Below are 18,860 nucleotides of genomic sequence, written 5' to 3'. Positions count from 1 at the left end.
GCCGATGATATAGTAATTCCAGCCGAGAGTAAAAAGGATTTAGAAGAAACAATGAACGGCATAGATGAAGTCCTACGCAAGAACTATCGCGTGAAAATAGACAAGAACAAAACAAAAGTAATGAAATGTAGTAGAAATAACAAAGATGGACCGCTGAATGTGAAAATAGGAGGAGAAAAGATTATGGAGGTAGAAGAATTTTGTTATTCGGGAAGTAAAATTACTAAAGATGGACGAAGCAGCAGCGATATAAAATGCCGAATAGCACAAGCGAAACGAGCCTTCAGTAAGAAATATAATTTGTTTACATCAAAAATTAATTTAAATGTCAGGAAAAGATTTTTGAAAGTGTATGTTTGGAGTGTCGCTTTATATGGAAGTGAAACTTGGACGATCGGAGTATCTGAGAAGAAAAGATTAGAAGCTTTTGAAATGCGGTGTTATAGGAGAATGTTAAAGATCAGATGAGTGGATAAAGTGACAAATGAAGAGGTAGTGAAGTGACAAATAGATGAAGAAAGAAGCGTTTGGAAAAATATAGTTAAAAGAAGATACAGACTTATAGGCCACATACTAAGGCATCCTGGAATAGTCGCTTTAATATTGGAAGGACAGGGAGAAGGGGAAAATTGTGTAGGCCCTTTGTGTACACCTTTGGAATATGTAAAACAAATTGTTAGGGATGTAGGATGTATACTGAAATGAAACGACTAGCACTAGATAGGGAATCTTGGAGAGCTGCATCAAACCAGTCAAATGATTGAAGACAAAAAAATATTTTAACCGTTGAATAATTTGATACAGATCGCTTGAAATGTAATTGAATTTCGACCAAGTTTAAGAAAAATAAAATTATTCACTGTATAGCTTAAGGTCTATTTTTAATTTAGTATTTTTTTTTTTATTTGTGCAATTTGAGTTTGTAAATAAAAAGAGTTTGCAATAAATTCTAAAGAGAGAGTTAAATAATATATTTTTTTTTCTATTCGTTTCAATGTCATACGAGAATTTTAAGGAAGTGTAATTCGTAATTAACGATAAGAAATAGTTGAAGTTTGAGACTAATGAAATTATAAAACAAAACAAGCAAGTTAGGATGCTATAATCGTGTATTAATTTTCAGAAAAATGGTTCAGTGTGCTTAAGTTAATTTTATTTGTTATCTAACTTTGACTTGGAATATTTATTAATTTTTTTTAATTGTTATTTTAGAGTATATGTTTAGTCAATAAATGGGAATTATTATTATTATAATCAGAGTTGTTTTCGTTTAAATCATCCTCTTACGGTTTATTTTTTTTGAGTTTACTGAATGATTATTTAATGATCTAGAAATGTGTTGTATTTTATTCACTTACAGGTACTGACTCCATAAGGACCGATTAGAGATGTTATAGTAATTTAACATAGATATCCAAATTTCACTGCACAGGAGAATAGGGAGTTTTTTTTTAATTTCATATAAATAATTTAAAGTTTCTTAAATTTCATATTTACGGCACTTCACTAGTATTTCCGGAAAGTTAATCGAACACTCGGTTAGGCCAATTCCAGTCACCCGAATGTACAGAGAAGTTCGAACCGTATCGTTATTTCACAACTGAACCAAGCCGCATTAATATTTATTTAAAGTTACTTGTTTCGATAGTATTTTAAACAACATTTCAGTTATACTCGAGGATGGATCTCAGACTAACAGAAAAAGTTTTTTTCTATATTTCATATTTCATTGTACCGCTTAGTTAGACAGGTTCATCACCCTTAGTAAAGTTATCGTCATATATGAATACGAATCGTCCGGTCTTGTTACTATTTCTCAGTTATAAAAAAAGTATACGATCTCGCACCGCGTTATGTGCTTGAATCGACTGCAACACGCGTACCGTTTTTATATGTAATTCATCCTTCGTATTTAATATTTCATTTATTTCCTGACCCCGAGAAATAAAAATATTCTCGATTCGGTTTACCTTAGAAAACCGTTTAACCCCGCCGTCAATTTCAGACGGCCCGATTTGAATATCTGTTATAAACTCCCTTATAATTGACCACCCAAAATCTTCTTTACATTCCCGTTTTCAGGTACCCCGAGTATTAGGAAGCGGTAATAGGAGGAAAGGATCCGATCCCAGGAGAATGCACAGTCTGTGTACAAACCTCTGCGAAGAAGAAGCGAGCATTTACGCCGCCCCCAGGCATTACCAGAGAAAGAAATCGAATTTTTGTACGTCGTTCCAGGAGCAAATTTATTTTCCAATTGCACAGCAGAAACCCGACGGATACTTCGTAACATAATTTGGTGGAAGCGATTTTGATGACAGAATTTGGTGCAAACTCCAAAAGTTGCCGTTACATAATTTGGTGGAGACGCTAAAAGTTGTCGTGACGTAATTTGGTGTCAGACGCGGGTCTTCACTTACGTTCGGTAATTTGGAGTTCTGGTCCAATATTTTTGCGCATTTAATTTCAGACACCGTTACAAAGTTTGGGGACTTCCTGATAATTGTTTTGTTAGTTATTTTATCGTACTTTCGTATCGACCTGTTAGCGACTTTATTCGTACGGAGTTAATCCTAGATCTTAAAGTTAATCGAAATAAAAAAAATGGTAACACTTACGTTCAGCATAAATGTTAAACCGTTAATTATTATAATAATTGTAATGAAGTTTTGAAAATTAGAAGAAGTTACTATATCCCACGCTTTTCTTCTTATACCTATACTTGAGACAGGTATATATGTTTTCAATGGATTATGAGAAATGACGTAATTAATGCAGTCCTCCTAAAAAAAAAAAAAAAATAATAATAAATAAATTTAAAAAATAAAGAGTACGTATAAAACAAAAGCGAGTTATTTTAAAATTCGTAAGACTGTATTTGTTGATGCGTTTAAATAAATTTGCACGTTACATGCCCAAAAATTTCACACTAATAACCGCATAGAAACCAAAAAATACGTGCTTAGTTTTTAAAAAACTTACTTTAAGTGAAAAGTCGGGTTCACGATAAATAACACGTACTAAACCCATACCCGTACTATTATAAGTTACTTAGTGCATAATTATTATCTTAAATTTTGCCTGTGCTCTTTTTTTTTAAAAAAGGCAAACATCTTGGATGGGAAATTACTTTAGTTTAAAAAAAATGAACCCAAACCCAAAATGGAGATGAACGGAACGAGAATTAGGAAAAAGGGTGGATAGTTATAAAGGATTACCTGTGAAAAAACCGAACTGCAAGACAACCAAATCTTCCCAGAGGATAGCTTCAATGTTCTCTCCGAGCAGCAGTTGGTCGTCATACCCGAACCCCTCAGGAGGTTGGGGAAGTTTTACTCGGCACAGGAGTAGCGTATCACTGATCGATGGCATTACCTTAATCGGTATAGATTTACGCCGTGGAAAATTTAATTTAACTGCGGAAATTAACAAGCCGCTCAAAAAAAGGTTGAGGCTTCCGAAAGAAAGGACCCTCACCTTCTCAAAGATTTCCGCGTCGATAAAATATTAAGATCTTAGTAAGGATATGAATATTAAGTTTACCTGATTTTTATCCAGTCCATTCTCTCTCAGTTTTGAATTTCTTACTTCACAGTACGCGGTAATTACTAAAGCCGTAAATAATTTGACCAACATAAAACTAAATAAGATTAGATAAATAAAAAAGAATATTGTTACTGGTATATGGATCGATGTACCGTTAATTATTGTTCTGTCACTGAAGTCTGTTATAAAGTCCATTATTCTGCAACAAAAAAAGTCATTCGATCAATACAAATGATAAGAAAATCGGTACGTGCAGTCAAATGTTATTAATTACCGATATAGAAGTCGTAGGTTCTATTTCCAGAACCGTTCTGCAATTTTCCACGGAGGTTTAACTTCCGAGCGCTAAAAACATCTGATCTCACGTAGCACTTTGCGTCCAGAATCTCAATTTACAGTAGTACAAGTATGAACTGGAAGAAAGATAATCGATGAAAATAGTGTAACTAATACCGCTTATATGTTAAGTAATTATTCAATTCTTTAGCGATATTTTTCTAAATAAATCTTATGAATTTATTTACGGATAAAACTTTTTGATTGAAATTACAAAAAAAATTTAACGCATATGAATGTCTTCTTTTCTGATCGGTACATAATAATACATTAATAAATCGAATCGATAAAATATAAATTACGAATATAAAAATATAAATTATAAGGTAAAACGTTTGTATTAAAGTCCACGTTAATTATTTAAAATATAAAAACTTGAAATATTGTAGAAGTAAATACATTAATTATAAAAAATTACTGCAAAATGTGTAATTCAAAATTCTAGTCGTTAGGAAAATTATTTCAAGCGTGCATTTATGTAAATGTAGAATAAGAACAGAGCCGGCCTCTGTGGCGCGAGTGGTAGCGTCTCGGCCTTTCACCCAGAGGTCCCGCGTTCGAATCCCGGTCAGGCATGCATTTTCACACACGCTACTAATCATTCATCTCATCCTCTGAAGTAATGCTTAACTGTGGACTTGGAGGTTAAACAAAAAAAAAAAAAAAAAAAAAAAAAAAAATAAGAAAAGAAACTCGTAGCGTTGGTCTAGTGGTGAACGCGTCTTCCCAAATCAGCTGATTTGGAAGTCGAGAGTTCCAGCGTTCAAGTCCTAGTAAAGGCAGTTACTTTTATATGGATTTGAATACTAGATCGTGGATACCGGTGTTCTTTTGCGGTCGGGTTTCAATTAACCACACATCTCAGGAAAGGTCGAGCTGAGACCGCACAAGATTCATTATTTACACTCGTACATATCATCCTCATTCGACCTCTGAAGTAATACCTGAAAGGTAATTCCCGGAGGCTAAACAGGAAAAAGAAAGAAGTATAAGAAAAAAATACAATCCGGTATAATCATTATTATTTAAAAATTCATTGAACGTAATATTTGTTTCGGTAAACAAATCTTTTAATTGTATTTCTGCGGGAAGATTTTTCAAACGGTTCGGCAACTTAATAAAAATGGCTACGGAAGCTTAATAAGTCGAAGTATTGTGTTGAATTGTACGATAAAATGTTCGTTTTATGGAGATGGATACTGTGATTTAAATGACTTAAATGGATAAGATTAAATGACTTCTTTTTAGAAAAGAACATACATTTATTAATATAAACGTAAGAATAACTTAACCCTTTTAATTTTCTAAATATAGGTCTACTTGATTCATATGTCAGGATGGCAGATCTCACAACTCCTCTCTGTATCTTTAAAACTCATTCCGAGCTTTTGAGGGTCTGAAGAAACGATATTATAGTTTATAAGGGAATAATATATGTAACCATAACGATGACAAACTTAACTTTTACTGAGACGCTTCAAAGCAAAACAGTACGATTTGATTTTCTTATAGATGAAATCGATTTGATCATCTTAAAAAACTTGTCGTGTAATAAAATACCGAGGAATTTCACTTTACAGGCAACAGAAATACTGCCGTTTTCATAAATGGGAATTCTGTGGAAGCATTCAGCAATATTACGTCTACCTGAGAAGCACAGCAGCGGTTTTATCCACGCTTAAAGTTAGATGGTTAAAATCGACTGGACGAATGACTTTTTAACTGCTGCCGTAGTAATTTCAGTACTTTTTAAATAATTAGCTTTACATATAGATATAGTTGTGTTGCCTGCAAAGAGCATTACAGTATATTAATGAATGACTCAAGATTTTGAGCCCGATCATATTATACAATAAAGAAAGTAATGGACTGAGAACACTTCCGAGGTACACTGTATTCTACATCTTGAAATTTCTTAAACTTTTTTGTAGTCTGTAAGTACGACTATCGATTGTAATTAGTTTCTCTAATACCATAGCTAAAGTATTTTCATCAGTAAAAACAGTGTGAATTGAATTTTTTTTATTGAAATCGCAAAAAAAATATCTTTTTTTTATCTACAAAATTTAAAATATTTTCCAAAAACTGGGAAACGGCTGTGTCCCTAAAAAACTTTTCCTAAAACTACGCTGAAGTTAGAAACTTGTAACTACATGTTAGAAACTTTTTGATTGAAATTAGAAAAAATATTTAACGTATATGAATAAGTCTTCTTTTCTGATCGGTACATAATACATTAATAAATCAAATCGATAAAATATAAATTACGAATATAAAAATATAAATTATTAGTTATTATTATAAATTATATAAATTATTATTACTAGTTGTATCAAAATGTTATAAGTAAATTTTTTTAATAATATTTTCTTTTTGATATGCTTGTGCCCCTATTTAGTGTTATCATGCTCCCCTAGGGGGGCGCACCCCATAGTTTGAGAAACACTATATTAGAGGACTAGCAATAAAATTATATAGTACAGTAATGTGTAATATATTGAAGAGAAAATTCTTCAGTAATAATTATACTTACTTTGACCATTCTTGACCAGAATGTAAAGCAAAAAGTGTCAGTGCTGATTGAAATATATTATTAAAATGAAATTTTTCATAAGACTGTTGTCCAGTGATTCTATGTTGTAATAGAATATAACGCCAAGAAAATACATCCACAGACTCATTAGCAAGTCTGGAAAAAATATTATTAAGACACAAATAATTGATCTTTTTAAAATACAAATTTTGCTGTTCTCTAATTAGTAATTACGATAATATAAAAACTATTTCATAAATGACTTTCAGTCAGCTGAAATTATCTGATGTTACATACTTTAACACCTACAGTTAAAGTAACAATCGATTAAACACAGAGCCCATCTGGAAAGAATATTCATGAAATTCTTTTGAGAATTTTATAAATTGAAAGCGACTTAGTAGCATCGTGTTTAAAATATTTGGTTTCCAAAATTTGTATATAACAATTACTAAAATGACTGATTGATGCGTGTAAAATCAAAGAACGGTTATGAAGTTGATTCTTTTCTTGTCAATAAATAGGAATAGTGTCTTTAGTTTTATGACTAAACAAGATACAAATAAAGTTTGTGAACATTGAGATACATGCATGTGGATGAACATGAAAGAGTGTTTCAATTCAAAAGAAGCATAAGATGTATAAAGATGCTTTTAAAGGATGTTCTGCGTAACATTAACGACCCTGTTCCACAAATCACTAATGTGATAGTTGAAATGGAAACTTTTTTACTATTACTTTATAGACCAGGCTCGGCACAAAGCAACTACCATATTTTCAACAAGTTGAGTCTGGCTGGCTACTTATACTTTGGAACCGATGAAATTACTGACATCTTTGATGAGGGTTTACTTTAAAAGCTGGTATGAAGTACAGTAATTGCTTGAATGCAATTACCGACTGTGTGAGGATGTGATATAGATATTAAGTAATTTGTGTAATAAATTTTTTTCTCTTTTTATATTACTAGAAAAATCTTGTAACACAAAAATATAATTGGCGAGAGATGTGCTGAAATTTTACATAGTAACTACTACCTTTTTATATCGCATGACTTAATTAAAGTATCACCGGCAAATTTATAAGGTGGGTTTTTATGCTTTCTTTCTGTTTCATATAAAAATAAAACTTTTGCTTCAACGTTTTTGTCATGCAGTTCACCTTTTACCATGATTTGCCCTTGTTTTCCTTTGTAAGGATTATGCATGAATGGCATTACCTATTTTGATTAAACAAAATTTGTAGAATCAATCTATATAATTAAATTGTTAGTGAGACCTTCTAATCTGCATCACTTCACTTGAAATATTTACCAGCAGTTAATTCTCTTTTGACTAATAAATGTTTTGCCATTTGCTCATTTATTCAAGATGCACTACATAATAAATAATAACAGAACAATAAATTTAATTCGCTCTCATTTCAGTCATGCATTTTGTTTATTTTATACATTCAGGTTGAATTCAAGAAACAAGTTTCAACAGACAAAAATAAAACTTGAAACAATTTTCCCAGGAAGTTTTCTTTTCATTTCAAACAGGGAATGGAGGAGAAATAATAGCTAACACATATTTCAGCTAAACATATCAGATGTTGAAAATTAAAGTAAATTTATTTTTAAACTACTTCTGCAAAAAGATTTTCAAAATTTTAAACTAGGGTTCCTTCCCCCATCATCCCTCAACGACAGTATTTGTAATTTACTTGCATATCTTTAGGAAAACATTCAGGAAGGCAAGAATTAAATAAAATTTGTAACAATCTTTGTATGAAACATTTTTAGAAATTTCAACGGAGTTCTTTTCTGAATAATAAATAAACTCTGGTTTATAGAATAATAGCAGTAGGTAGTACGGTTTGTTGTCACATAAATTATTATACTCGGCTTATTTGTGTGCAATTAGATAATACATTTCATATATTTTTCAACCTTCACAGTCAATTCTATTTAATATTTTGTACTGTTGTACCTTTCTTTTTCTTCTTAAAATTTTTCTGCTGCTTCAGATCATTCATGTTTTATATCACACAACTTTATTGTTTTAATTTTTACTGGCTTCCTGTTACCTTAAACACAGTGCTTTATTCAAATCAACCTTCTGGTCTCTGTATCATCCTTAATTTGACTTATCCTCTTGTCACTATTCTTTCTGTTGGTTCATAATTTCATATCAGTTTTGGTACTTTGTGTGGTAATTGTAAATTTGTTTTCTTCCTTAGAAGATCAAAGTGCATCAATCTTCCCTTCCTCATCTAAAATTCCTAGTTTAACATTTGGCCTCACCTCATTTCCTTATTTAGTCACCTCATCTCATATTCCCTCATATTCTCACTTCATTTATTTTACCTCATTCGCTGTGAGAGCTCTCATTATGTAACATGACGTAACATGTAGAAACTATGTCTACTGCCAGCAATCTAAATGAATCATTATTCTTTAACTAAAGAAAGTATATGATATATCTTTGTTATGTCTGCATGAATGATCATCATTCTGCAGAGTTTGGCTCCAAACCTTTTACACACTATATGTATATATACAGAATGTATCATGAAGTTCTCCTGAGAATTTCATAATCTATTCTACTCATGAAAATAATGTAAAAGTTCATTTATGTCTTAAAATGTTTCGTTTGCGAGTTAGGGCCAGGGAAGAAAGTTTCGCTCAGATTTCAGCTACCATGGTGAAATAAGGTCATACTGAAATTTTTAGGTACCCTGTTTTTTATGTTTGACATACAATAACTTTGTGAAATGGTTAATAAACATGTAAAATGTTTAAACTAAACTTGAAGAGAATTTAACTCTGAACAAAATGGTATAAGATAAGTTCAATAAGCAAATAAAAGTTAGATAATTAGAATCATACTTAGAAACAACAGATTAGTACATTTGTCAGAAAACTACTTATTTGATGTAAACAAAAAAAAAATTCGTTTTGGTGATATCAAAAATTTGTAGAAACAAAATTTACAGTTAAAAAGTTAAAAAAAAGTAAATTAGATAATTGTAAAAAAAAGAAACATAAATAAAAAATTAATTGGATAATCATTTTTTTATTAAAGAAATACAATAAATTATTTGAAAAATTATTCTTTCAAAATTGATAATAAAATAACCACAGCTGATGGTCAATGTGCAATACTGAATTAATGTTTAATCATTCTGTTTGGTACATTAAGTATATCGGGAACTGTGTTGTCGTTAGTAAAGGTTTTCTATAAATTTTTGGTGGAACGTTATCAATTTGCCATTGAAATAATGCCGTACTTATTTACAACAGAGAAATTTGGTTTGTCTGGCATTTCTCCCACTACCACCCCATTCGGTCGCCCAAAAGCATAAGACTGAATGTTTGTACCACAAACGGCTACTGTGCCTCAAAACGATTTAACGACCAATATCCTAATTAGCTCCTAGAGCTAACCTAACTGTGTGAGCGGAATAAGCGTGGTGCCCTACACGACTCGCTTGTATGTCCCACCGCTCATTTGCCATATATTACTAAAATTGGTAGGCGCACCCCGTCTACATACTAAAATATATGACTTGTCAATAAATTAATATTTATTCCATCAAGGAGCAATTTGCTGCCATGCCTAGGTCGCTGAATGCCAGAAAGTACCTGTCCGCCATATTACAGCGCTTGGAGCTATATTTGACCGATGGCCAGCCATTTCTCGAGGGTAGCTTCCTACGGCAAGCGGTAGGAGTCTTATGTCCCTTAAACTACTGATGCCGGTTGAACAAAGCAAGGGCATCAAGGAACTCCCACACGGTCCGACAATGTGGCGGTTACGCCACATTGACTTGCCGCTTATGAGTGGCCAATTTTCCCCTTGACCTCTAAGTTCCAAAGCGACCCGAGTTCTGGCCCCCCTAAGAGCTGGGCAGTCCAACATCGTGTCTTTGTCCGACTGGACCTTCCTGCAGACGCACAGCTCATCAGCCGCCAGGCGGAACTGAAACAAACATAGGTTCAAATTCACGTGGTTAGAGAGCACTTGGGCTCCCGTTGCCTTTAAAAACGAACTAGAGGCTTACCATCCTTCCAAGTCCTGTATAAAACTATACAAGGACCTACCCTTAGTTGTGGAGTGCCATTCTTGCTGCCACGCTTCCATCGCGAGGCTGTAAAGCCTCTTCCGCAGGCGAGAGATGTGCAACTGTTCGAAATTTAGAACCGTTGCATTGCGATCACCGTTCCACTCCGGTTCAGGCTCGGCTCGAAACTGCATCCCAAATACCTCTGTCTCCCTACCTCTTTGAAATTTCCACATGGCCGCCCGAACTTTCACCACTAAATCTATTGGGAGAGCTGTTCCCAATACGGTGGTAGCCTCGTAGGAGGTTGTTTTAAACTTACAACAGAGGAATACACCGATATGGTATTCATTTTGGGTGTGTAATGGTAATGCTACAGCTGCTGCAGTAGAATATGAAATACATTTTTTGAATCACCAGATTCTAAATCCCAAAACAATTAGCATGACTTTTCTTTCTTCAGGTAACTGGTTTGTACCAGCTTGACGATCTGTTCAACTTGACTTCATTATTGATGAAATTATTATCGATGCAGTCCAGGTGTCAGTACACAACGAATTTCTAAGCGGATCTGAGTTTTGCATTCAATAGAGGATACTTTAAACAAAATAAGTTTTATCATAAACAACCAACTGCATGATACATTCTGTATCATATATATATATATGTATATATATATATAATTTAATAATAAATTAATTTTTCTTACTTACGGACAGTAACTAGCATTAAAAGTTGCCCAATTTTTACAAATAGAGATTTTACTGCTAAATAAATGCAATCCAACTATTGAAAATATTAGAAGTAGTATACTATAAAATGTTAAAAGAAATGGAAACCATTTAAAAGATTTAATGATAGCATCACATGATCTTTGTAATTTTGGAAAATATTTTTTTGTTAATACAAAAAAACGGAATAATCGGAGAGTACGTATAGATCTCAGTAATCCTTTCAGTGGTCCCAGTGTACCATCAAATCTGTAAAAAATAAAAATATTTACATTAAATTCAATTATACATTTTTCAAAGGAAATAATAGTAATAATAATTTAATTTTCTAAACATAAACTGTCAGACATAGTACAAAAGCTGAATCCTGTTCTTTTGAAAAACTATAGAGGTAGTAACCAAAGAGAAATTAAAAATGTTGAGTGTGTTCAAGAGACCAATTTATTGTAAATTATAAGACAGAACTAACGGATATTAAAATCAATATTTTCTTAGGTTTTTTATTGGAAGTTCTATATTTATGACCTGGATATAACACAAGATAACAAACATTTTTAATTAAAGAAAGATGGAAGAATACCTAATGGAAAGCTTTAATTTTGGATTCGATAAAGATTCCAGTAAATGTATATTCAATAACAGTAACACATTAGCTATCGATTATTTAAACAGTTTCTTAGGTTTTTTATCGGAAGTTCTATATTTATGACCTGGATATAACACAAGACTACAAACATTTTTAATTAAAGAAAGATGGAAGAATACCTAATGGAAAGCTTTAATTTTGAATTCGATAAAGATTCCAGTAAATGTATATTCAATAACAGTAACACATTAGCTATAGATTATTTAAACAGTTATGTAGAAATATAAGGGCAAAGGTTTACAATAAATTTCTTGTGCCGAATTACTTCTGCTGTTGTAAACAAAGTTTATAAGTAATCATATATTGGATTTTTTAGACCGCCCTGACAATTGATTAAAAGAAACCTTTCTATTTGAATTTCAAAGAAAAACAGTATTACAAGATTAGAGGCTACAATTTACAACTACACGTTTTAGATATGGTGGTTTGATTAGAAAAGAATGGAACCGGACAAAGTTTGATACATATTTTTTTAAAGAATCGATTAAAGTCTGTGGAAAACAAGAAATTTTTAAAACAAGAGAGTTTTCTGTATTTTCCTTACAGTACAAAAACGGTGAACGGTTTGGTCTAGTGGTGAACGCATCTTTCCAAATCAGCTGATTTGTAAGATGAGAGTTTCAGCATTCAAGTCTTACTAAAGTCAGTTACTTTTATATGGATTTGAATACTAGACTGTGGATACCGGTGTTCTTTGGTGTTTGAGTTTCAATTAACCACACATCTCAGGAACGGTCGACCTGAGACTGTAGAAGACTATACTTCATTTACACTCATACATATCATCCCCATTCATCCTGTGAAGTATTATCTAAAAGGTAATTACCGGAGGCTAAACAGGAAAATGTAAGAAAAGTACAAAAAGAGTGAAGAGTATGAAGATTTGTTACTGGCCAAAAAAATGAATGATTTTTAAATTAAAAAGGAATGTTTATCGACTAAGGAAGGCTACTCTTCAAAAATTATTTGCAAAAGTAAATATATATCAGACTCAATAAAAAAAAGAGAGCAGAGAATTATTATAAGCTAGAATCAATTTAAAGACATTTCAAATGCAACAGGTTATTGGAAGTATTACAGTTTTATAATGTAGAAGATTAGAAGAACTCCAAGAAGGTTTGGAATTAGAAGTAATGCGATTGAAAGAAACAGAATTTTGAGGTAAAGACAAATTTAAAATAAAATTTGCAAATATACCAGAAAATTATACGTCTAATTATTGGTTATAGGATAATCTTTTGAAAATGGCAATGAATTTTAACATAATAATGACTTAAACATAATAATGAGCAAACAAAGACTTTGTCTACAAAAGTCAAAGAATGTGAGTATTTATAAAAAAGTAAATTTAGTTTTTTAAATATTTAAGATGTTTAGAATTGTATTTAATCAAAACATTTGCAATTATCTTAAGAAAATATTGCATAATTCTACATCTTGGTCTAACATCCAATCTAATATTTTACTAAATTTGGAATCGAAGAAAGATTTACTAAAAAAATTGCTCAAATTTATATTACTTTATTTTACATCATGTACAGCCTTGTTTTTGAGTTCTTTTGTATTCCTTAACAATTTTTTTTTTTGCTTGTTCCTCTTGAAATACGTAATTATGGGACGCAATTACATAGTTTTTCCAGAAACAATTGTATTTTTGGTAATATAAATTTTTGGTAAATATAAATTGGTAGTAGTAGAGAGAGGTTAGTTGAAAAGTCTACTTATTTGACTTAATTATTGCATTAAAAATGCTTATTGAATTGATTTACGAAGAAGTGAATGCAATATTAGAACAAGCAATTACTTTTTATGTGCTCAGAAAGAAAAATTCCTCCTGCTGAATTTTCAGTCGATGGAAATATAATATTTTTTACTTATATCTGTAAGAATATTCATAAGAAAATATAATTGAAAGATGTGGTTCGTAATGTTATAATTAAAAATAAGAGTAATTTTCTCAAACACAAGAAGCTCATGAAAGAAAAATAATTCATTATTTGTTTTCAGTAGTGATGCAGATATTAAAAATATAACACAGATTATTGAAGATTAGTGGAGGACTAAAAAATATTTCTATATAATTTGTCTTTAAAGTCCAAACTAAAGCTATAACTGTTATTTAAATGTATACCTGAGCATCGTAGATTATCACAAAGAATAAAAACAATTAACTTTAGCTTTTATAACAAATAGGGACAAACTTGTCATGCTTAAATTTTAGAATAAATAGGTATAAAAATGCTTTTATAAAATCTGAATTTTCTCAAAAGGAGGGGGAGAGTGTGTGTGTATGAATATATATATATATGTGTGTGTGTGTGTCAGAGGAACAGTGATAAAACTTTCAAATATTATTTTGTGTTCATGATGTGCCTATATCCAACACTATTCTACAGAATCTCATAAACAGAAATCACATAGCTTTCATACTTAAGAATTGAAATATCCTCATATAATTAATACTTAATTTTTTAATAACTGTAAACTTTTTAAAAGACAATGTGAAGAGAGTTTAATAAACAGTTTTTTAGTTGCTTTTGTAGGCATCTTCAGTAAACAGTTGCTGAATACTAAATATAGTTAGATTTATTAAATCTGTTTTGGTTTGCCTGTTAAAAGTTTGTAGTTTTTTTTAAGCTCTTCGCCTGTTGAATGACTTTAATGCATCGGGTTTCCCATACAGTTCTAATAATAACCAAAAATTAAAATGTAAATAATTTATGCATAAAAATAATTACTTTGAAGTGTTGTATTTTATGAAAAACAGTATAAATGCTGGCCATAGCATTATAAAATCGATAACATTCCATGAATTTTTTAAATAAGAACCCGGATGCATAACAAAACCGACATCAATCACCTGGAAATAAAACAATAAATTATCAAAACAAGTTATTAAACAACTTACAAAACCAATTAACTACTTTATGTAAAGTGCCATTACTAACCAGCGGTCTTATTCTGTTTCACACAAATAGAGACAAATAACATTGGGTGTGATAAGTCAACAGATAAGATGTTATATGTGCTGGTAGGATCGTTCATTACATTATAATTAGAATAAGCATTTCAGTTAAGAAATCTTTATTCAGTTTTTTTAATAGATTCAGGTTACAGTCTTCTTGTTTTTTTTTTTTCAATTACTGTGGGTGGCCAATGAGGCCTTATAGCTATTTTTCAAATTTTCATTATAAAAGATACATAAAGTAGGGCTAAATAATTTCAGTTGTTAGTTGCTTTCATATCTACATAAAGTGTCTAAAGCATTCGTACACTCAAATATTGAATTTTTATGCATCTTTTTTTAATTTTTTTCCTTTCACTGCAAGTCATCAAAATCATCAAAAGGGATTCAACTGTACTGTTTTTTGCGGAAAGACACATATCTGTGCACTTACTGCAAACCTAAAAGCAGTCTGATTAATCTTATACATTCTATCTCGATTTTAATCTAATGTCACTTCTGTTTGTTTTGCTGTTTTCAGAATTTTTATATCTTAAAAAGTATTGGTCCTCTGGGGTTAAAAACAATAAATTTACTGATTATAATAAATATTTGGTTCTCTTGGGAATATATTAACGAACAACATTTAGGGATTCTAAAGAGGGAAATCGGTATCTTTTCAGATATTTTTGCAGTTACTTTCCGACCAGAATTCTTGCTACTATCTTAACTGAATCACAAATACACCTTTAATCCTGCTTCATTGTTTTGGGGTTAGTTTAAAAAGGAAGTCTGAAGAGAAAATTGTGCAGACAAATAGATAAGTGTTCTTACTTTTTATAAACTCTACCTGTGGTATAAATATTATTACATAAATAAATAATTTATTTTAATTTTTCATTTTATTTCATTCATGATTGCAGGATCTCGCAAAAGTACTTCATGAAAAATTAAGGTAAGATGTCTTAAATCAATATTCTGTACAAGGTGGTTTATTTAATAGAATACAGACTCGGCCGATAAATTTTGCAATATATGCGTAGCATGGGAATGAAAAGAGATATCGGAATGAAATAAAAAATGAATAAAAGTACAATACCTTAGCTACAAAATGGAGTATTTATTTTTCAATATAATCCCCGTTTACACCGATACAATTTTCCCAACGAGTGACAAGTTTTTGCATTCCTTTTTTTTGTCTTCAGTCATTTGACTGGTTTGATGCATCTCTCCAAGATTCCCTACCTAGTGCTAGGCGTCACTGAAAAATTCTGCCGGTCTTTCTCGGATCCAAGTGACTTCAACTTCTTCACCTCATCTTCGGTGGTGTAATTATTACCTTTTAAATCCCTCTTGTGATTATGGAACAAATGGAAGTCACACGGAGCCAAATCCGGCGATTATAGCGGAATAGGCTCAAACTTCAGCTTGCGGAGAGTTTGCGCGGTACCCGTTTTGCACAGATTTTACTGTAACCCGATTGTTCGACAAAATGGCATATTCGTTCTTTAGATATGCCTAACTGAATAGGAATGCGTTGGTGGTTGATTCCCCGGTCACTTTGATACAAATCGTCCATCTTCTTTCCATGTTTCTCGTCAGTCCCAGAAACTGGTGTCCGCTGCGATGTGCGTCCTAAATTGTCGTTTTACCAGTTTCACATGTGCAAAATTTCAACGGCCACCTATTCACAGTACTCCTATCAACAGTTTCACTACCGTAAACCGCTTCTTTCTTTTTTTGTAGGATTCGCATTTTGTGCTGTTAAAAATTCGATAACTGCGCGCTGTTTTAACGGTGTTGACATATTGGCCGGACACAACTCCATTTTACCTACTACTGAAAACAAACCGATAAACGGATTTCAACGCATTATCGCAGGTTTATAGAGGGGGATTTTAGTTATCGTGTGCTGCCACGCCCAACTCTATAGTAGGACCTTTTGCCTCCTTGTAGCACGCTAGTGTGCAAAATTTATCAGCCGAGCTTCGTATACATATATATATGTGTGTGTGTGTGTGTGTACATATATATGCGCGCGCTGTATATGTACAATGTTAAACGATTTTGATAATAATTTGGTAAGTTTAACTTATCTGTTTACTGTGTTTTGTTGGGTTAAGTTTCATTTAATATTGAATTTAATCTAGCACAGTGGTTGATATGTTGAATTATTTGAATTTTCAAACAAAAAAGATTTATATATATATATATATATATATATATATATATATATATTTATTTATTTATTTATTTATTTGTATTCCTTTTCAAGAATCTTGACATTATCTGGGTGAAATTTCAAGTTTTGTTACACCAGGTACAGAAAATTTTTGGATATTAGGAATTATACTTTTAATTCTGTTTAACCCTCATAAGGGATGCTATTAAAAGAAATTGCCTGAACTTATAGGAAATATTCTTGACTAATTTCATTGTTTCATTTGGAGCAAGATGCAATTTCTGAAAAATAATTTTACATCCCTTTTCTACTCCTAAAGTTCCAGAGTTCCGCTATAAAAAAACACAAGGTGTAAAATATTGCTTAGTAAACATTTGTTTTAAAACATGTTTTGTAAACTATTTTAGTTAAACATTTTATTTTAAAACCACCAAAACCAAAACAGTACATGATTTTTGCAACAATTTTAAAAATTTTCATTTCTTTCAGTCTGATTTTGGTGAGTAAATGTAAGTTCTTCTTGCAGCTACCACGTGTGTTGTGTTATTCGAAAATAAACTTACGGTAAAACGATGATTTTGGATTAGACCATCTCTACAAGCGAGAAATAAATACATTTCTAGTGACCTCAAGTATGACCTTTACTGTGACGACCTCGATTTATTAGCCAGGGAACTTCAAACTAATGATCTAAGAAATTCTAAAACTTCTAAGTCAAAAAGTTCATGAGCTGAAGTAAGAAAAATTATATAATAACAATTAGATAGAATGGATAACACGAGGGCGGTCCAGAAAGTAACTACGTTTGTGCCTAGTGTAGAGACGAGTGGGGATAAAGCCGCCAAAACATTGGTGTCAAAACACTTTGTACACATTTGTTTTTACTGCCAAAAACCTCAAACCGACTGAAATTGATCGGAAACTTTGTGTGGTGTATGGAGGTGGAATAATGAGTGAAGGTGGAGTGACGCAGTGGTGCATTCAGTTTAAAAATGGCCGCTACAATGTTCATGATGAGGATTGCAGTGATCGGCCTAGCCTTGTGACTGATGAACTGATGATGAAAATCAACGATAAAATTCGTGAAAATCAACGCATTAAGATTACGGAACTCTCGCTTCATTTCCCCCAAATTTCACGAAGTTTACAGCATGAAATTGTATCGGAGAAGCTCGGTTACCACAAATTTGTGGAAGATGGGTGCCAGAAATCTAAGGCGGCAGATTTCTACAGAGAAGGAATTGAAAAGCTTCTGCATCGTTATGATAAGTGCCTCGATTTAAATGGCGACCATGTAGAAAAATAGTTTAAGATTGTCCCTTTCAAATGTACATAATAAAATCTTTTTTTTATTTGGTTGGTTTTTTATTTCAAAACTTAAGTTACTTTCTAGACAACCCTTGTAATAATGACGGATAATGGTGGTAGAATAATTAATAATGGTGATAGAAATAATGAAGAATTAATAAAGTCATCAAAAAAATCAGAAAAATGTTCAGAAAAAATATCTCTCCAAACATAGTGTATTAACCTCTCAAACTTACTAATATACACTCTAATCACTAATTTTTTTAATTATATTTGGCTAAAAAAAACTATTGCTTTTTAATTTTGGCTTATTGACTTCATCATTTCTGATGTCAGTATATCTAGGTATACAAACGTAATTGAATGATTTGCACTTAAATGTATGGAATCATATTGTAAGAGGGAGAGGCTGCCACATATTCGTATCACTGTAGTTCTTGGGTTTACGCTTTTCAGAATAGAAACTTTCCACTTTTGTTCTTCCTAGATAGTTTTGGAAACTCCATAAGTACTTACTGAGTTATGTCTCTGTTGCATTTGCTTCTACTGAATTAGTTTTTGTCAGTTTCTTTAGACTCTCCAGAGGACTG

General features: G+C 31.8%; 1 protein-coding gene across 1 annotated transcript in view; it reads right to left on the bottom strand.

Annotated features, from left to right (window-relative positions):
• LOC142327872 (voltage-dependent calcium channel type A subunit alpha-1-like) overlaps positions 1-18,860 on the bottom strand; it is a 136,058-nt gene that overhangs the window by 43,686 nt on the left and 73,512 nt on the right. Inside the window, exons 16-20 of the mRNA XM_075371231.1 lie at positions 14,575-14,696; positions 11,173-11,439; positions 6,416-6,571; positions 3,544-3,745; positions 2,619-2,783 (exon numbers count right to left, since the gene is read on the bottom strand). Of these exons, the coding sequence (XP_075227346.1) occupies positions 2,619-2,783; positions 3,544-3,745; positions 6,416-6,571; positions 11,173-11,439; positions 14,575-14,696 (912 nt within the window). The remainder of the gene's footprint in view (positions 1-2,618; positions 2,784-3,543; positions 3,746-6,415; positions 6,572-11,172; positions 11,440-14,574; positions 14,697-18,860) is intronic.

Source organism: Lycorma delicatula, chromosome 7 (genome assembly GCF_047948215.1).
Source record: "Lycorma delicatula isolate Av1 chromosome 7, ASM4794821v1, whole genome shotgun sequence".
In the NCBI taxonomy this organism is placed as follows: Eukaryota; Metazoa; Arthropoda; class Insecta; order Hemiptera; family Fulgoridae; genus Lycorma; species Lycorma delicatula.
Note: the sequence above shows the minus strand (reverse complement) of the source record. Positions and strands in the feature narration are given on the sequence as shown.